The following is a 20,379-nucleotide window of genomic DNA, read 5'->3' on the forward strand; positions in this document are numbered from 1 at the left end:
ATGGAAATCCCCCAAAAAGAAAAAGGTAAGGAGGAAGGATCCATTTATGTCACATTGTATCAGTTAATGAGTGCCTACATTTATTATTATTATTATTTATTTATTATTTTTAATATTATTTTGATACATTTAATGGCGTATTAATTTATTCATCAAGTTGTTTATTTATTTATTTCATTATTATTTATTTATTTATTCATTTATTTATTATTTTTAATATTATTTTGGTACATTTAATGGTACATTAATATATTTATCAAATCGTTTATTTATTTATTTATATTATTATTTGTTATTTTTAATATTATTTTTGGTACATTTAATGGCGCTTTAATTTATTTATCAAGTCGTGTATTTATTTATTTGAATTATTATTTATTTATTTTTGGTACATTTAATGGCGTATTAATTTATTCATCAAGTCGTTTATTTATTTATTTTATTTTGGCAGCTTCCGTCCTCCAAATCACCCGTTAACGTCCCTTTTCCCCCAGATCTTTATTAACAATGAGAGAAATACAGGCATCCAGGATGTAAACATTAAAAGAAAAATGTCAGTTACAGTATCTGTAGAATAAAATATGAATACAAAATAAAATAAAAATATAATAAGGCACATAGGGTATAGAGTGCTTACTTGTATACGATTTTGTGGTTTCTGAAAATAAGCTTTTAAAGTGAACCCATTAACGTCTTCCCTTTAATCTCAGCGGATTCATGAGCGCTCCTTAACGTAATGACGTCACGGAGCATCACGGACACGTATGAGCGACGAGAGACGTCATCACGGGCCCAGTGTGGACTGCTTGCTAACCCAAAACACTTTGGATTAAATATTTAGCTTGTAGTTTTTTAAAATCCTTTTCCTATTGAAGGCGGAATTCCTCTGCTTCCGCTCTCGCCCTGCAGGCGGGGGTGTGTTCCTGCAGCTGTTCGGGCCCATCCTTTGTTGTTGTTGACAGTGTTTTTATTTGTATTATTATTATTGACAGTAGTGGTTGTGGCTCGTGCTGCACGTCGTCCCCTGATTGCCGCCGCCCGACACTTGGCTCGCCGCGCGCTCGCATGCAGCAGAATGGCTCGAGCGGTTCCAACGGTTCCAACGGCTCCAACGGTCCTGAGGGCTGCGGCGGCGGAGCGAGGGACCGGCAGGCTCTGTCCTTCAGCCCGCTGCCCGCCGCCACCACACGGGTGAGGCGCTTTATCCAGGAGAGACGGACGCTGCCTCTACCCAGAGTGATGGTGGTATTCTCGGCCGCGGGGGACACCGACAAACCAGCGGGCGATGCCGTGATGGCCAGCTCGGACTCCGCGGCGGAGGAAGACTTCCGGCAGCCTGCCTCCTCCCCGGCGCCGAGCTTCGCCCTCAGCAAGCCGCTCCGCTCCGCGCTCAACACACCGGAGCAGGAGGTAGGCCGGGCCGCCGGACCGGACGGCTGTACCGGGGACAAGTCACATTAAATCAGGACACGGTCAAGCTAACCTCACTGACATGATGTGTAGCTTCAGGACGTACTCACACCCTTCACGTATAAGTACTAATAACACAGAACATATACTATAGAATATAGTAGTAGTACTAGTAGTAATATAGAACATAAACTTGTACTTTATTTCCATTTTATGAGACTATATATACAAGTATACTCCTTACATTTATTTGACTTATATAGTTATTTTTGCATAAAAAACACATTATGTATTTTTATGATATGATGCAGCACAATACTATTTATATATTTCCAGTAGTAGCCTATACAAGTATCTAAAATTGGCAACTACAAAATTAAAATACTCCTACGTGTTTTTGTTGGAAATAAAAATATATATAAAATATTATATTATTCAGCCAGGAACCCTTTTGCATCATGAGCACTTTACTTACTCAGTGGTGATGAAGAAATAATTCAACCTTTTACTTAAATTAAAGTAGTAATACCCAGTGGTAATGAAAACATACTTAAATCAAAGTAGTAACAACCAGTTGTGTTAGAAGTGCTTGGATCTTATACTTAAGTAAAAATAGTAATAGTCAGTGGTGATAGAAAAATACATAAACCTTTTTTCTTTAACCCTCTGAAGTCACCAAAAGCACCAAAGCATGACTTCTTGATGACATCCAGACTAGAAAACAAAGCAGCGTGGAGCCCTACTGTAAATTTACCTCTAAAGTTCTGGCTGTAAACTCCATGAGGCCAGTTTCAGTTTGATGATGAAATACCAAGTAAAACTGGAGACAAGCTCAAATATATTTAGTATAAAATGATAGAACTGGATGGAACCCTCTTATATGTTAGATTTGCAACCTTTGTTCACATTTGCAACATTTCAAATTCTTTATTGAGCATGATAGTGTTTTCAAAGTAAAAAAAGATTCAAAAACAAAATGACCAAAAAAAGACACAAAATGACTAAAAAAGACACAAAATGACCAAAAAAGGACACAAAATGACTAAAAAAAGACACAAATTGACCAAAAAGACACAAAATGACCAAAATTGTTACTCTAAACACACAAGACACAAATAAAATACAGTCACAGTTGTGCTGGAAAAAAACAACCAATATGGCATTTAAACATTTTTTAAGTGGTGTATACAGGCAGGATGAAAAGGATTCAAAAATTGACAAAATAGCCCAAGACTCCATAGAGTTAAATAAAAGCAGTAATAACCAGTTGTAGAATATGTTTATTTAACCCTTGTGTTACCCACATTCACTAAACCCCTTAAATATAGCAGCTTGATTGAATTTTGACACCAAATCTGTTTTGCATGAAGAAGCAACCCTGTCACTCATCACAAACGTGAATATTGAGGTTTTCTCTCTACTCTCTATTTTACTGTGCAGAAATACTGGATTTAATCAGTGGAATCCACTTGTTTTTATAACAACACACTTGTCATAATTGGTGCACTGTTTTACCAAAGTAGGGATTTATTTATGTTATTTTTTATTGCTGAAGGTACTGCATAGGTGTCAACATAATTTTTAGCAAGCTTGCGTGCTTACTTATGCACATGCATGCATGCATGGATTTTATGCTTTTTGTGGTATGAAAATTATTTTATAGCTGCTGGGTCAAAAATTGCCCTTAGGACAAGATTTGCTTTCATGATTTCAGCTTTCATGGAAATATGAACAAAGACAATGTTTGACTATTTCTCATGTTGTCATTCTAGGAAAAGTCGTCGAATTTCACGGTTGAAAAAAGATCATGAAGGGGGTTTCCTCAGCTGTTAAACATAGTGGTGGGTCATTTTTGACTCCTAAGACAACACAAGGGTTAAGTTAAAGCAGTAATGCCTAGGTGTGTTAGTAGTGCTCTGACCTTATACTAAAGTAAAAGGAATTATACCCAGTAGTGAAAGGCAAAGTTCTTAAATAAAGACAGTAATACCTAGTTTTGGAAGACATGCTCTGACCTTATATTTAAGTAAAAGTAGTTAGACCCTGGTCTAAATATACTCATCACCAGTAAGTATGTCCTGAATATAAAATATGAGGGTTAAGTACAAAAGTAAAATACTCATGATGCAAAAGGGTTACTTGTATAGGCTACTACTGGAAAGATTAATAGTATTGTGCTGCATCAGATCATAAAAATACATATTGTGTTTTTTTATGCAAAAAATAACTATATAAGTCAAATAAATGTAATGAGTACAAGTATACTTGTATGTATGTATGTATGTATGTATATAAGTCTCATGAAATGGAAATAAAGTACAAGTTTGTCAAAGTTCAGAATTTCTATACTGTTCTATACTATTACTACTTTTACTCACGTTTAAATATATGACTACTTTTTCCAAGTTTGCTGTCTATTTTTTACAGGGGTCAGAGGTCAGTTAAGGTCTCAAGTCCCCTGTCGTGATTGGCTGGCAGTTTTGTCACATGGCCTCAGCACAATAATCCTCTTATTTTGTGACAGTGAAGTCAAAGACAGGCTATTAACAGCTCTGTGATTAACCCGAGAGGTGTTAGATTAGTATTTTCTCTTAAATTAAGCTTCTGAATGCAGTCCAAAAACAACATAAAAAGAAAAGCAGCATTCTACTTTTAACCTATTGTGTCCATCCTGTGCATGTACGGTGGCTGAGGACCCTTTATCATTTAACTCTATCATATAATGCAGTACCAGTAGTATCAATAGTGATACATAGTTTATTTCCCCTTCACGTCCTTCAAATTAGATTTTTTTGGAAGTGCTCACACAGGGGTGTACCATATCGTATCGTTCACAATAATACCAGTATATTTTTTGTATAATTAAAAGAATTGCGTATCACGTTATTGGCAACATTCCTAGTAACGCCAAATCATTGCATTGAAAACTTACTGAACTTACTGAGTACAAAAGCACCAGCAACAAAATGTACTTAAAGTAACAAAAGTTAAAGTACTCCTTATGCAGAATGACCCCACTCAGATTGTTTTATATATTATCTATATATTGTTGGATAATTATTTTTGACGCATTTATGTAAGCAACATTTTACTACAGTCAGGGTAACTGCTCATTTTAACTACTTAATATACTTTTATGTGGTTTAATTTATAAAAATGCTGATTTGAAAAGTAACTAAAGCTGCCAGCTAAATGTAGTGAAGTAAAAAGTAAAATAATTGCCTTTAAAATGCAGTGAAGTATAAAGTTACACAAATGGAAATACGCAAGTTAAAACGACGTGCCTCAAAATTGTACTTAAGTACAGAACTTAAATAATATACTTAGTTACATTCTACCACTGGCATTTGCAGCATTATTTTCTATTATTTTCTAATACTTCCATTTTGCACTGAAGATTCAACAGTACATTTTTTGTATTTGGCGGCTGTTGAGCTTTGCACTTTACACTACAATTTAGATTTATGGTTGATTTTTATTTTGTTGTACAATTTAATTTATACATAAAAAAATGTTTTTATTCATTTGACAGGCAAAAGTACATACTATGAATAATAAGGACTTTTTCTTTTTCCAAAAACAACAACAACCCCTTATTCCCTCCTCCCCCTCCCAGTCTTACATAGTCTTGTTACAGATCAGAGAAAGTGAGAAATAATACACATCCTTCCTTTTTACCGTAAGCATAAAAACAAATAAATGAGTACACAGAAAATAACAACATACAGAGAAGTAGCATTGTCCATGGGTTGAAATGAGGCAGAGAGGGAAATTAAATATGGTGAGAGGTTAATTGCCAGAGGTGAGCATTTCATTTATCCTGTAGTGTCTTCAATTAAGCTATGTAACTAATCATACAGCCCCAAACAGAACACATTTTTCAGGTTTTCCCCACAGATTATATTTAATTTTCTCCAGGTCTAAATACAGCATGAGGTCCTTAAGCCACAGGGAAGCTTTGGGGGCAAAAGGCGACTTCTAATCCATCAAAATTCTTCTATGTGCTAATAAAGACGCAAAGGTGATACTATCCTTAAACATCTTCATAATTGTTTGAGGGTCTGATAATATTCCAAAGATGGCAAAAAAAAAAAAAATCTAATTTCCTATTTATTTTTCAGTATTTTGTAATACTGTCAAGAATATGGTTATTGCAAAAATAGCTTGAAATATTGTGATTTTCTTTTAATACCATTTTGCCCACCCCTAACTCCATTGTTAAAATGAGCTAGTAAAGCTAGTTAGCTCAGCTGTAGGAAGCGATCAAACGAGAGTGACACAAAATTAATAAGTCTGACTGTTAACTTCTGCACACCTTCTAAAATTAGGTCAATAAATTGGTTTCAGCAATTCAACACTTTTTTATGGTGTTTAAGAAGTATTACAGTCTGACTTTAATTGTCATATTTTCCTAGTTTCCAGAGGTGATCTCTCTGAACGTTGGAGGAACATACTTCACCACCCGCCTGTCCACCCTGCGGCGATACGAGGACACCATGTTGGCGGCCATGTTCAGTGGGCGTCACTACATCCCTCGTGATGCTGAGGGACGTTACTTCATCGATCGAGATGGAACATATTTTGGGTGAGTTGCACTGTGTGTCAGTAGTTTTTGACCAAGGTGCTGAAATATTAACAGTAGATTATACAGTTTATTAAATAGACATACCTCACTACAGAGTCTTCTAATAAGAGTGATCTCAGTCCATGGCCATTCTGGGGGCCTCTTCCTCTCCTCTTGCACCAAAAGCAGTCAGTCAGTTGACACTCTTTCTTATTTTCACAGTTTATTCACCTTATGCTATGGATTATGTTTGTCAGTTTAGTGCTAACAGAGCGCTTCACAGCACCATGAGCCTGTCAATGATCAGAACACTCCTTATTTAACCCTTTGATGCACAACATGGGTCTAAAGTGACCCGACAGGGTTTTCATGTTCTATATCTTTGCAATAAATTATTTTCATCATTCAGTATTTCAGTTTTTTCTCTATTGTTTGTTTTTGATCATCATACATCCTTATTTTTAAGTTTTCCTTTTATTAATTTTTGAATAAAATCCCTTTTTGTGTCACTACCCTTCTAATGCACAGCATGGGTCAAAAAACGACCCATATCCATTTTTAGCTAAGTAGCTTGCTAAACTAAGTACTTAGCTAACTTCTGTGCTAAGTATTTAGCTAAGTAGCTTGCTAAGCTAACTACTAAGATAACTTCTTGGCTAAATATTTAGCTAAGTAGCTTGCTAAGCTAACTACATAGCTAACTTCTTGGCTAAGTATTTAGCTTAGCAAAGTACTTAGCCAAGTAGTTAGCTATGTAATAATACAAAAACTTTTTACTTCATAAAGTATGAGAGGCAAAATGGAAATAATGATCTGTTATCAAAAACAAGATATTTAAAGAATACTTGGAATATTCAATCTCAAAATAAGTTGATATCAAAAGATAGAGCACAGAAACACACAGCAGCATTAAACAACATGGGAAATGAATGTGACCCATGTTGTGCATTAGAAGGGGTGTCAATATGTTGTGCATCAAAGGGTTAAAAACTTTTTCTCTTCGCATTAAGCAGGGAAATATTCTTACACATATTTTCCTAGCCTTATTACCTGGTTAACTCACTTGTTAACTGTACAACACACAGAAACAAAATGAAAACTCACCAAAACGGCTGGCTCGTTTTTTCAATTTTCCAACAATCACTTACGCTAGTTTAGTTTAATACTGTTGTTGGAAAAGAGTCTGTAACATTTGTCCAGGGTTAGAATTACTAACAGCTGAGCATACAGTGACTATGACAAATCACATTTAAACCTGTTCAATCTAACCACTGAGTAGACTGTAGAAGACCCAAACAAAAATGGACAAACTTAATATTTAGCCCAGTTGCACCGTCGTGGTTCGGTAATGATTGAGGGTCAGTGATGCTTTTCTGGACTGGAAAACAAATTCAAAATTCAAGTTCCAACAGAATTCTTTGAGGGCATTGGCTAAATGAAAATTTGACATGAATAATAACATTTGGTGTCCAAAATATACAGTTTTTACCTCTGTTAAAATGGCCATTATTGAATAAAATCATCAATATAACAGCTGATGACCAAATTTTCAATGATAGTGTACAAACAGAGATGCGTCGTTGTCACACTGATTTAATTAGGATGGTATTAACTTTTCTAGAGTGTTTGACTGATTTAATATGGTTGTTATTTATTAGTCTAATGAAGCAGTTGAAATATGTCAGAAACACTTTGAAGAGGAGGGTGAAGTGAGAGAGTAAGAAGTGTATAAATGGCAATAGTTGAGCATAAGAAAAGTTCACACTGCTGTCTGAAAGATGTTTTAAAGCTGCTGATGACAGCTCATTATATTCTGACAGGTATCCATGAGTCTCTCTGGCTTCTGTCAGTGCTCTAAACTGATTTACAAATCTATTACTGTGCTTATTTGCTGACATATTTGCACTGATAATAATTGGCCGATGTGTCTAGCTTTTAGTTACACTGTGGTGTCACTCCATAGTAAAGAGTGCAAAGTCCGACAAACTGCCTGCTGCACTACACATCTCCATCTTGGTTTTATATCTTGCAGCCTTTGTGCAGTTTAAATGTTGCAGCATTAATTGTTTTTTGCTTTGTTTTGTTCTTTCATTTGAAAAGTTTAGTCATACGAATTAAAATTGACTTGATGAAAAGTAATATCACCAAAGTTATTACAAGTAGTAATTGCCCATAAGTGCCCAACAGCACTGCACTGACCATAAGAGGTGCCTGGCTGTTTTATATCAGGCTAATTGTTCAAATCAAATCAAATCAAAATTACTGTATTCATCCCAGAGGGTAAATTCAGTTAGTCTGGTAGAATCTCTGTTAGAATGAGACAGCCTGATGGCTGTAGGAGAGAAGGATCTTTTGAATCTCTCCGTCCTGCAACAGAGAGAGAGGAGCCGTCCACTGCTGTTTTTTTGGTCCATAAAGGTTTTGTGTAGCGGATGATCTGGGTATTTCAGGATGGCCTCCAACATCCAGGTCATCTCTCCACCACCTCCTCCAGTGTGGCCAACCACAGAACCAGCTCTTTAGACCAGTCTGTCCAACCGCCTTCATCTCTGTGTGTGATGCTGCCTCCCCAGCAGACTGGAGCATAAAACAACACACTACCACCACAGACTGATAAAACATCTGCAGCATCTTACTACAGATGTTCAGAGATCTGAGCTTCAAGAAGAAAAAGAGGCGGCTCTGCCCCTTTTTGTAGAGAGCGTCAGTGTTTAGGGACCAGTCCACCTCAATGGAAGACTGGAAGAACAGAGATATGCAAAGGAGTACAGACGGACAGACAGACAGAGATTCCTTAGTTTTTTATGATTTGATACTGCTACAGTGCCACCAATTGACCAACTGGCACTTCATTTTAACATCATATCTACACTGAACAATGCGTAAAATACAGTTGGGTGATTGTCATGAACATGGTACAGCTCATAGCAAAAATCCATGAGCATTGAATACATATTTTCTTTTAACCCTTTATAACATATAATGTAAATTTATAATTTATTCGAAAATTCTAATGTATTTTCTGACATTTTTAGACACTGTGAGCAACAAAATTCATTACCGTAACACATTTTAAAATAGAAATTTAAAAAAACACGAAAGCTTCGTTTTTTTTCTTTTTCTTTGGCAAGCACTTAAATATGCTCAAGGGTAGCTGGTATGACTAAAATGTATTTTATTCAAATTTACACCTATTTTAATGCAAACAAGTCTATCATTACCGTAACATCTAACCATTTTTTCTCATCAATTTTCAGATTTTGTTATTTTTTGTCTTTATACATTGTTAAGAACCATTATGTTTGATTATATTCTGTTAAATTATACATTTTTAAACAAATGTATATTTATTTTTATAAAGTTTATTAAACATTATTGTATATTAGTGTGGGGAAACCGTGACATTTTTATCTGGATGCATTACAGTAATGAATTTGTGAATCAATAATATGTTCAAAAATATAGAAAATATTATTTTAACACAAAACAATGAATTGTGCCTCATTATGGTTATAATGTTCATTCATATAAAAGTGAAATATATTTAGTTTAATAAAGTATGTCCTTATAATCTTCACAGACTTCATAGCTTAGATTGGCTTCATGAGAATCACCCAATTGCTGAAGCAAAAGCATTCAGGGAATATGACATTTTTTGTATTTGACCTGCTCACAGGATTTGAGCAACTTCCAGGGTCAGCTATAGCAAATCTATCAAAAACACCAAAAAGTAAGGGCCACATTTTATGATGATTGCTGCAAATTTGTAGGAAGAGTCTTGAAAAACGTTTGGACATAATACAAAACAGCGAAAAATCTATTTAAATCCAAATGACCATGGCGCATACTGATAGATTTGTCAAGAATCACAGAATACAGAAAAAAATGCTCGCAACTCGCACTGTCTGGCTAAACTGCACCACATTCAGTACTGCACTTCCCTGGGTTCTCAGCAATACACCCACCAAGTGTCAAGTAGATTGCATGAACGGTTCTTTAAATGTGAACCAAATTTCATGCTGTAGCAATCTATCCAATAGTTATATGTGAACCTCTCGGTGTCGCTACAGGAGAAGTCAGAGAATGACTAGAGTCAGTCATCGTCTGGGGAACATGAACGTCAGAATTTCATACGAGATTAACAGTGAGTCTGGACCAACGTGGGCTGCCAGCGCTGCTAAAAAGCAAAAGCAAATAGCTTTAAATATGAATGTGATCACAAGCTGAGTCAAGATGTATGACTTATGTAAGAAGTGGGTTGGGGTCAGGTCAGTTCTGTGTGAATGTGTCTGTGTGAGGGGGTGTGCATGAAAGATTTAAAAAGAAGACACTGGCAGAATGAGACAAAGCAGAGATATGTAACTATATAAAGTAATAATACCCAGACACTTCAGAAGGAGACTCTTCATTTGGGGCATTAACACTGGCAATTTTAGCCAACCCTATTGTTTTGCTGTAAAATAAATCTTACGAGTTGCTGTTGTGTTGTACACTGCAGCAGCTTTTTCCCCCTCTAGGAGTTCTCTGTATTTTTCTGCATTCATTTCATCCTCTACTGTATGCTCACGAGCCCTCCAGGTTCTGCTGCAGAGAAGCAGAAAATCTATTTTATTGGTGAAGTGTGTTGATACACACAAGGATTTTGAGTAGGAGTGTCACGATTTTCCAAATCCACGATACGTTTAGACTTTTTGCATCACGAATCAGTTAGGCATGGCACTAGTGCTGCTGCGGTAACTGCATCACCCAACACAGTGCTCACATTACACAACAGGGGTGATGAAGACATCAGCTCAGGTCTTTTTGTGCGCTCAGTCTGCTGTTATTCTATTTTGTCTTCATACACATGCACAGTCAGAAACACAGCCTCTGATTGGTCAAAAGATTCATCCCAAAGAATCACGGATAGTGTTGCAAAGGGGTGGAAAATTTCCAGTAAAAATCTCTCGAAACTTTAATTTATGGAAATATTGAGTAAGCAGTGTGCTATGTGCATGTGATTGAGGAATAGCACTATTCAAGTGTACTTGCAAGAAATCTGGTTGTTTTAGTCAAGATTATGCAAAAAAATATTTATGTCCCTGTTAAGGGTCAACCTTCATTTGTGTAAATTCCTGGTTTATTCCCATAAATTCCCGTTAATTCCCATGGAAAGTTTCCAGCTTTGAATTCCAGAATTTTGCAACCTTAATCACGGGGATGTTTAATGGACAGCTGACAAAAACAATGAACGTGGAAAATGGATAAATAAGAGATTCAGGCTACGTTTACATGATGACGATCTGAACAGAAGACGCAAAAGTGGTGTCTCGGCTTTACTTTTTATTCCACGTTTAGACGAGTGTTTTCAGAAGGAAATACAGAAGGCTGCATACGGTGACGCTAAAGTGTGTTTAATTGGATTGGGTATGCATGCCAGGCGGCATCACTTAAAGTGATAAGAGCATCTTTGGGCATGCAGAAGTTTTCACGCCACACATTTTCATCAGCTACTCCTTCCACAAAGTTCTCCACCATCCACTAGATCTCCCAGGTCTCGTCCAAAGCCGTCTGGCTCGCCTCCGACCAATCGGTGCATCCAAAATGTGATAGAGGTAATTCAAGATCCTTCTCTGTTCACTAATACTATCTGTACATATCCTGTACATTTGGTGGAAAGACTCCTGTAAATTTATTAGAGCTGCCAGAGCAGCTTGAAGGTCCGACGCATGGAAATAATCCCACATGTTTGTTTATTTCCCTGTACTGGAGCATGTATGTGACGTAAACACGTACGTGACGTGAGCAGATCTGAGCAGAGTTTTGTGTCTTGGCAGTGTAGACGGACACGCTACGGTGGAGCGGATTACAGTTTTACACTCTGGAGGCTAGTTTCAGATTTTAATGTTTTTAAGCCCCAAAAACGCTATCACTGTCTAAACGAAAGGTACTTCCGATAAAATATTTTGTTGTTTTTACCTGCAAGCGTCCTCGTGTAAACGGGGCCTCAGTGTTAAATTTATCATAATAGATTTATTTTACAAGGTCTGCAAAAATGACTGCAGTTCACCGATGATACCATGCCAAGGTATTATTTGATCTTTAGATCTTCTAGTCTCATATGGGACCATATCTTATCCGTGCAGTGGGCTGTCATTGTCAGAACCTTAAATCAGGGGTTAAAATAGGAATAGAGTCTTGTGTGGATTTGTGATATTGACACCTGTTACCTTTTAAAGGGACATCCTGAACTTCCTGCGGGAAGGAGAGCTTCCTCACAGGGGCCGAGTGCGAGCGGTGCACAGAGAGGCTCACTACTACTCCATCGGCCCGCTGCTGGACAGCCTGGAGGACACTCAGCCTCTCACAGGGGAGAAGGTTCGCCAAGCTTTCCTCGATCTCATGCCCTATTACAAAGGTATCTGCAGTCTGTCTCACTCACATGACACTTTTTTTTGACTGTGACCTTTTTTTTTACTGTAATATATAAGTCCCGAACCTATGTGTAACAGCACAATGATGGATAGAAGCAGTGGAAATTCAAATATGTCGTTTGTTCAGTAATACACTGTTATAATGCCATAAATCATTAAAAATTGAGGAAAAACTAGCAGTTTGATTTTTGATGATTTCCTACCCAAAAATTGGAATAAAAGGAAATCTATATACAGCATTTTTTCAAAGTGCCCATCACTGTTATATGGACTCCACGTTATACGTTATTGAACATTTTAACAACCTCTTTTGTCCTCTACTCTCTGCTCTGTGTAAGCCTGCAATTAAGTCCAATTTTTACTCAATATATGTGCTGTTGAGGAATTTAATGTTTTTTTTTTAACAGCATTTAACCATTATTTTTGGCAAAATTTTAAAGGAGACATCATGTATAACTATTAGCTCAGATTTGGTTAGGTTTTTATTGTTGTTGACAGAAGCGTTCTTCACACACGATTTGTTCAAAGACTGTCGGAAAATGTGAAAATCCAAGGAACTGTGTTAAATATGTTAGCGTGAGCTCTATTTCTTAAGCCTGCATTTGTTAAAATTTTGACAAATGTGACAAATTTACTGTTAGCAGCTCCTGTTTTTATTGCACCCATACATGTCAAAAAGAAGGAGCATGCCATTTTAAAGCATTTATGGACTTTAATTTATGATGGATATCGCATGAAAACTCCTTGTAAGATGTAAGTCACACTAAATCTGGAAATTTTTCTATCATGTCTACATGTTAAGATCTGCCTGAGTTATAACTCGAAGAAATACTTTGATTTTGATGCAATTTTCTGCATGAGATATGAGTGACTGGATTAGGTAGGTTTGATTTACATCCAACAAAAGACTTTGCTGAGCAGCTAAAAACCATCAATAAGTTGATGTAGTTTTTGCATTTGCACTATTTTTCAGACAATCTGGAGCGCATTGTGGAGATTGCCAAACTGAGGGCCATGCAGAAAAAGGCGCGGTTTGCAAAGTTGAAGATCTGCGTCTACAAGGAGGAGATGCCCATCACGCCGTACGAGCGTCCTCTTTTTAACTCTCTGCGCTTTGAGCGCTCTGACAGCGAGGCCAAGCTTTTTGAGCACCACTGCGAGGTGGACGTTTCCTTTGGGCCCTGGGAGGCGGTTGCGGACGTTTACGACCTGCTGCACTGCATTGTCAGTGACCTGGCAGAGCGCGGCATCACCGCCGAGCAACAGTGTATCGGGGTCTGCGACAAGCACCTTATTAACCATTACTACTGCAAGAGGCCCATCTACGAATTCAAGATCACATGGTGGTGAGGCTGGAGGGGGTCAGGGCTGATGGGACCAAAACGAAATGAAGGGATGTTCCATTTTTACTATAACTCGGCCGATATTGGTTTTTGTATTGAAGCTACCAATATTTTGTGCTGACGTCTTAAAGTGTGACCCTTTAAATCATGCTTCAGCATATAATTATTCTCTGTTTCCCAAAAATATTTTATTGTTTTTCTTATCAAACAAATTACACTCCAAGAACTTATCAAGTTAGAAGCTACATCTAGTAATGTCAACAGTCCTTTATTGAATCTAAAACAGAATCAACAAAACCTGACCAACGTATATGAAGGAGAACTCATGACAGGACTGTTAGTTTTATTAAGTGTACCTAATAAACTGGTGAGTGAGTGTAAGTATACACCCAGCGGTCATGAAGAAGAGGTGAAACAGGGTTAAAACTTCATCCAGAGAGGAAAAACTGCTGTTCAATCTGCCTTTAAGTTACTAATTAAAGGTCCATTCTTAAAGGAACGGTTCACCCAAAAAACAATATAAATTGAATTAGGGAGGACACCTTCTGGTCCGTCGGTCGATTGGTTGGTTGTAATGCTGTCGTTCGACCAAATCCTCATTGGCCGAACAATTGCTGGTATTACTTTCATAAGGATGGTGTGTCCATCAATGTGTTTTTCCATCGCTGAAAACACAAAGCTGCCAATAGACTATCCCTATACAAAGCATTTTGGGGTTATTTTGGATTATGCTCTGCATAGCCCTTGGCAGGCTTCAGATGCTTGATAACGAGCAGATCATTTCAATCAGGTGTAATAGTGTAGTGAGATACATACCTGTCAAGTATCCCGTTTTGGCCGGGAAAGTCCAGTATTTTATCCTTCTTTCCCGCCATCCTCCCGTATTAGTATTTTCCCGTAAATCTCCTGTATTTTAACAAGGCGGATTAAAAAAACCCAAAACATTCCCAGTCTGAGCTCTGTCACTAGCCTCTCGATAACTGCCACCCGCAGTAGCCTACTACAGGTACAGTAGGTGGCAGCTGTTGCGAGGTTAGTGTCTGACGTCAGATGAGTGACAACCATAGACTGCATAACTAATGGCCAGGTGGCACACCTGGTAGAGCGCATATAAATAGAGGCTCAGTCCTCATGGGTGGTCCGGGTTTGAATCCAGCTTGGAGCACCTTCCCTCTGTCTTCCCCTTTCACTCTGAATATCTATCTATCATTTAAGCTATAAAATGCCCCAAAAATATCTTTAAAAAAATAAGTAATGGACGTAGTCACCCATAGGGTTCCGACTAAGTGGCGGGCTCTGGAAAATTTCCCTTATTTTCAAATCCAAAACTTGACAGGTATGGTGAGATACTTAGAACATGCAGGGCAATAGTTCTCCAGGAGCAAACTTAGTGACCACTATAACAACCAAGAGCCTCGGGTGGTGAGTAATAATATAATGCAATACAGTTATATTGTTTTTGGGTGAACTGTTACTATTTAAAGGTCTATCCTAAGTTAAGATATTTAGGGTGTGTTCCAAACCGCCATATACACACACACACACACACACAGGGCAACAATTCAGGAACCAGGATGCCATGGGTATCGTTACTTCTACTATTATAGCGGTTATGAAACCGTTACCAGTTAAACCTCAAATCCCTAGTCACGAGGGCACTGCAAAAAACGGGTGTCAAAAACAAGATAAAAACACTAAATCTGAGGGAAATGATCTTGCTGCATGGACAGATAATTTCACTTGACAAGATTTATTAAATTCATCTTGTTTTAAGGGTTAATGTCTTATTTTAAGCGTACAACATGCTTATTTCTAGATTTAACAATCTTAATTTAATAAATCTTGTCAAGTGAAATGATCTGTCCATGCAGCAAGATCATTTCCCTCAGATTTAGTGCTTTTATCTTGTTTTTAGACACACCTTTTTTGCGGTGTGGATACGATCATAAACCTGAGTTTTTGCATACGTTAACCACACTATTTGAAACTTTTGCCTTTTAATATGAACGTCCAACGCTAACATTATATTTATATGACAGAATATAAGGAATCGGCCCCCTTTAAACGATGGTGCAAATTTTGCCTATGCACACAAGTTTTAATTTGTATGTTAGGTTATGGTATTTTCTCTTAAAGACCCCAAAAGTGTCTTTTTTTAAAGGCTTCAAGCATGTGTAACTAAACAGACTGTTTGTTGGAGTACTGTTGCAGAACATATTTAGTTATAGACACACCGACAAAAGATTGAAGCTGCAAAAATGTGCAAAAAAACATCCTAGTCTACGATGATTGTTGCAGCAGAACTTGGTGAGATGACTGTGGATCTCATTGCAATGCCAGTTCTGCCCATTGTCTGGTAATATCCGATTTTAATTATTGACTACATGCATTTTTTCCATCTAAGTATAGCTTTGCAGTAACTTAGACTGATATACGAATGAGTTCTCACCACATTTACAGAACAAAGAAATGACGTAGTAAATATTGAATATTAAGTAAGCAAGTCTAAAGTCAATTCTGTATTTTTATGACTTACTTTTTGTTTTGGGATGCAGATGAACTGTGAGTTTGTTGGTTTTTGGATAAACAGAGTATATTTTAATTATGCAACCTCCTGAGGAGCGTGTTTTTAATGATGTAGAAAGGTTTGGGTGGCATCCACATTTTTATTTCTACTCACAGGTGATTGAAGGTAGCTGACATACAGTTGTTTACACATTGTCTGTTATTTTTTACATATTAGAAAATGTATGATATTTATTATAGTCACAGAGAGAATCTATTATTATTCTTGTTTAATGTCAACTTTCACTTCACCTTTTTCAACATTATGACATGAAATGCACCGAACATGGAGAGCTAAGCTTAATGTTATTTCTTCTCTACTTGATAATGAAGCACTTTGTGATGCTAACCAATGTACTTTAGCTTTTTCTTTTTTTTCTCTCCTTTTTACCTCAAGTGAAAGTTTCAGATAAACAACAATAGAAAGCAACAGTGTGGATTAATTTATAAAAAAGTTTATTTTGTTTTGTTCTTTGATCAGATAAATGCAGGAGAGATGCAACACTGCTAATCTTGGTTTACACCGTTATGTTTGCAATGTTTTATATTGTTATTTATCAGTTTCTGTTAGCTTCTAGGAAGCTGTAGTTCTATAGTATTATTTAAGTTTAGTTTGTTTGCAGTGAAAAGCAAATGTGTCATTTTTATTATTTATGGTAAAAGTAAAAAATAACCGTTAAAAGCTTTCACAATGTGTCCTTTGATTTATAAAAGTGTTTGGAACCTCATCTTGTGTCTTTCAGAGGCTGTAGTGCTCTTTAAAGCTACAGTGAAGATATTGGTCCCAACCATGTCATGATATGTCTAGAGCTGCAACAATTATTCGATTAATCGAACAAACTGGTTTCTTTGTTCCTTGATGACAATTAACTGAATATCTCTTTGGTTTGTGGACAAAACAAGAGATTTGAGGAAGTCATCTTGTGGTTTGGGAAACACTGGTTACAACATCGACAACTAATCGATTAATCATTTAAATAATCTACAGATTGATCGATAATGAAAATAATCGTTAGTTGCAGCATAGTTATGTCGTCAGGAAGGGGGAGAAATAACCCTCCAAGTTATTAAATGGGCTCTATGGGTACCCACAAGTCTCTTTACAAAACGTTCTCTTCTGCACTACAAATGTGTTTTGACCTTTTGCATTTAAATATTTCTGCATACTGGGTCTCAACAGTCTTGGAGTTGCATAAATCGTGTAACACTGGAAATCTGAGACTGTTGTGGATTAAATGAGCCCAATTTTAATAATGTTTGATGATGTTATTCCCCAAGTAGCATTTCTTTGCAGTGAGAGCATTCTCTTTAATTTGACCTCACTGTATAATCACCTGTTGTGACCTTTGTGATTGCAGTTGTACTATATATGAACTTGTTTGAATGTGTTTTTGTGTGAACAAGCGCTACAGCTGGTACAGTGTGCAGGCGTATTGATATTACTGTTTCTGATATGCACAAGGAACTAGGGCTGGGCGATATATAAAAGATATATCAATATAATTTTAAATGTGATATGGAATTAGACCATATCGCATATATCGATATAGTTCAATTTTTTTTCTTTCTTTATAAATAAATGCTGCCCTTACTAGGGTTTGTCATATTTAATTATTTTGTAATGTTCGTTATTCTTTTCTCACATAAATATATTTATTTCAGAAAAAGATTGGCTTATAGGCTATTTTTATTGAAGATATTTTTTTTATTTAAATGTGCACTTTATGGGAGCTTTGATTTGGGGAGAAAAGGTACTCCTGTACATTATTAATGTTCACTTAAATGAACGGTTTCAATAAAACTACTTGTGACATGTCAAATTTAACTTTAACTGAACATTTGCTCTCACTTTGTGATAAAAATATCAGGATATATATCATATATCAATATTCAGCCTAAATATATCGGGATATGACTTTTGGTCCATATCGCCCAGCCCTACAAGGACCATTGTTTTCTGGTGGAACAGGTGACCTTTTAGTATACAAGTAGTTTTGTGGAGTAAAACCTTGTAGTTTCGTGACCCTGCATTTTTGCTTTTTTTATTGAAAGTGATAGGTAGAAAGGGGGAGACCATGCGGGAAAGGGACCTCAGGCCGGATTTGAACCCGGGTCCGCCGCAGGAAGGACTCTAACTTAATGGTACGCGCTCTACCAATGTGAGCCACCGGGACGCCTCCAGAACTATCTATTCTACGTTCAGAACCGGCCAGAACTCAGACACCGGAGCTCAGAAAGCTGATAGCTTTGAATCTACACTTCTGGCAAGTACTTCATAGTACTTAATGTCCAAAATCCTGAACTATCCTTTTAAGAAACAAGCGCTCAAATGGATCATTTCAGAAAGATGGTGAATACAGGTTTATTTCTACTGTCCTCACCCAAAATATGACCCCATGTGTTTGGACAACTGCCCATAGCTGTTTGTAGTTAGCAGTGCCCTCTAGTGGCTGTAGTCATTATGAAGGACACTAAAAAATCTAGAGATGTTTTGGAGTGTAAAGGCAAAGGAGGAAGCGAGAATACGGCGTATAAAAAATGACAAACAAAAGACTTTGACATCTCACCATTTTGTAGGTAGGGGGTCGCATATGGGCTGAAATATGTGAAACTGAATTTGAATTATTTATATTTAAATTTGAATTGCTAAACTTGAATAATTGCTTTAAAAACTGAATTTGAATCACATAATTTGAATTTGTGTTGTTCAGTTTGAATCATTGCATTGAAAAACTGAATCTGAATTGAAATTTGAAATTTAATTTATTAGTTTGTTACTGAACATTCAGTTCTCACAATTCAATTTCAGTGAGTAAAATTGAAATTGAAATTTTCTGTGACGAACATCCGGGTAGTTGAGGCAGAGCAATCGAGCGCAGATACACGGAGCACCTCATCGCTCAATCGCGTCTTCTGTAACATTTGTTGCCACTCGCGATGAAACGGAGGAAGAAGTTAGACTGGCTTGACCATGGATTTGCCGAAGAGGCACTATGGTCAACCAAAACTGAATTTTGTGAACTGAATTTGAATTGTGAGAACTGAATGTTCAGTCACAAACTAATAAATTCAATTTCAAATTACAATTCAGATTCAGTTTTTCAATGCAATGATCCAAATTGAACAATACAAATTCAAATTTTGTGATTAAAATTCATTTTTTTTGTGCAATTATTCAAGTTAAGCAATTCAAATTCAAATATAAATAATTCACATTCAGTTTCTGGTGGCACATATTTCAGCCCATAGTCGCAAATCATCAACAGCTGCTTCAGTTACATAGCAAAGGCATTTGTGGCAATAACAACAAGCCTTACCTCATCTGTTGCAATCATCACTTGTTGCCAGAATAACTCCTACTGCTGCTTTGTCCCAGATATATCAGAAAACCAAATGCCTTCATCATCCAGAGGTGCACACACCTCGTTGAATTTCACCACCTTCTCCAGGAACTCTTTCTGGATGAGGGACGGTGCCACAATAATACATCTGTATGCATTCAAAATAAACAGATTTTTCTGTGACTTGATTGCAGTAAATTGACCAAAAGGATGCTGAATTTACTACAACATGATGCTGATGTGTAAAAAGTCTGAATTCATGCTTCGTCAAGTCTGTCTGTGAGACAACGTGCAAACAACTTTTAAAATATTTGTTTTCATAATGGAGTTTGGCTCAGTCTATGCTATGCAGATTTTTCATGAGATCTGCACTTTTCTAGTCAAACAAATTGTGCCAGAGAAATACAAACGTGCCAACCAATGAATGAAGTAAAAGTACCTCAAAATACTGTAAGAACAAAAGTACTCAGTCACCAACACTGCCTGCTACACTGCAAAAACCAACTGACAAAAAACCAAGACATAAATAACTAGAATTAAACAAATACATGCTTGAAACAAGTAAAATGATCTGCCAGTGCAGTAAGTACATTTTTCTTTGTAAGAATTCTTTAAATAAGTAAAAAATATCTAGGCACTAGAAAAAAAAACAATGATGGCTTGAAATAAATACAAATATACTTATTTTGAGCAACTGTGGCTTGAATAGCCCGACTGTAGTAACATTAAAATAAGCCAGAAAT

General features: G+C 36.7%; 1 protein-coding gene across 1 annotated transcript; it reads left to right on the forward strand.

The window, feature by feature from the left end:
• Positions 1-616: 616 nt before the first annotated feature.
• kctd7 (potassium channel tetramerization domain containing 7) lies at positions 617-14,149 on the forward strand. Its single transcript, XM_059352268.1, has 4 exons — positions 617-1,410; positions 5,826-5,995; positions 12,193-12,371; positions 13,361-14,149. The coding sequence occupies exons 1-4, from the start codon at positions 1,066-1,068 to the stop codon at positions 13,735-13,737; spliced, it is 1,071 nt and encodes a 356-aa protein (XP_059208251.1). The 5' UTR covers positions 617-1,065; the 3' UTR covers positions 13,738-14,149.
• Positions 14,150-20,379: the final 6,230 nt, after the last annotated feature.

The sequence above is a fragment of the Centropristis striata genome, chromosome 15 (genome assembly GCF_030273125.1).
Source record: "Centropristis striata isolate RG_2023a ecotype Rhode Island chromosome 15, C.striata_1.0, whole genome shotgun sequence".
NCBI lineage: Eukaryota > Metazoa > Chordata > Actinopteri > Perciformes > Serranidae > Centropristis > Centropristis striata.

Excerpts from the sequence above, each read along its gene's own strand:
- kctd7 (XM_059352268.1), top strand. The coding sequence starts at position 1,066 with ATGCAGCAGAATGGCTCGAGCGGTTCCAACGGTTCCAACGGCTCCAAC. Across the intron at positions 1,411-5,825 it reads TCAACACACCGGAGCAGGAG|TTTCCAGAGGTGATCTCTCT; the intron begins GTAGGCCGGGCC and ends ATATTTTCCTAG. Across the intron at positions 5,996-12,192 it reads CGAGATGGAACATATTTTGG|GGACATCCTGAACTTCCTGC; the intron begins GTGAGTTGCACT and ends TACCTTTTAAAG.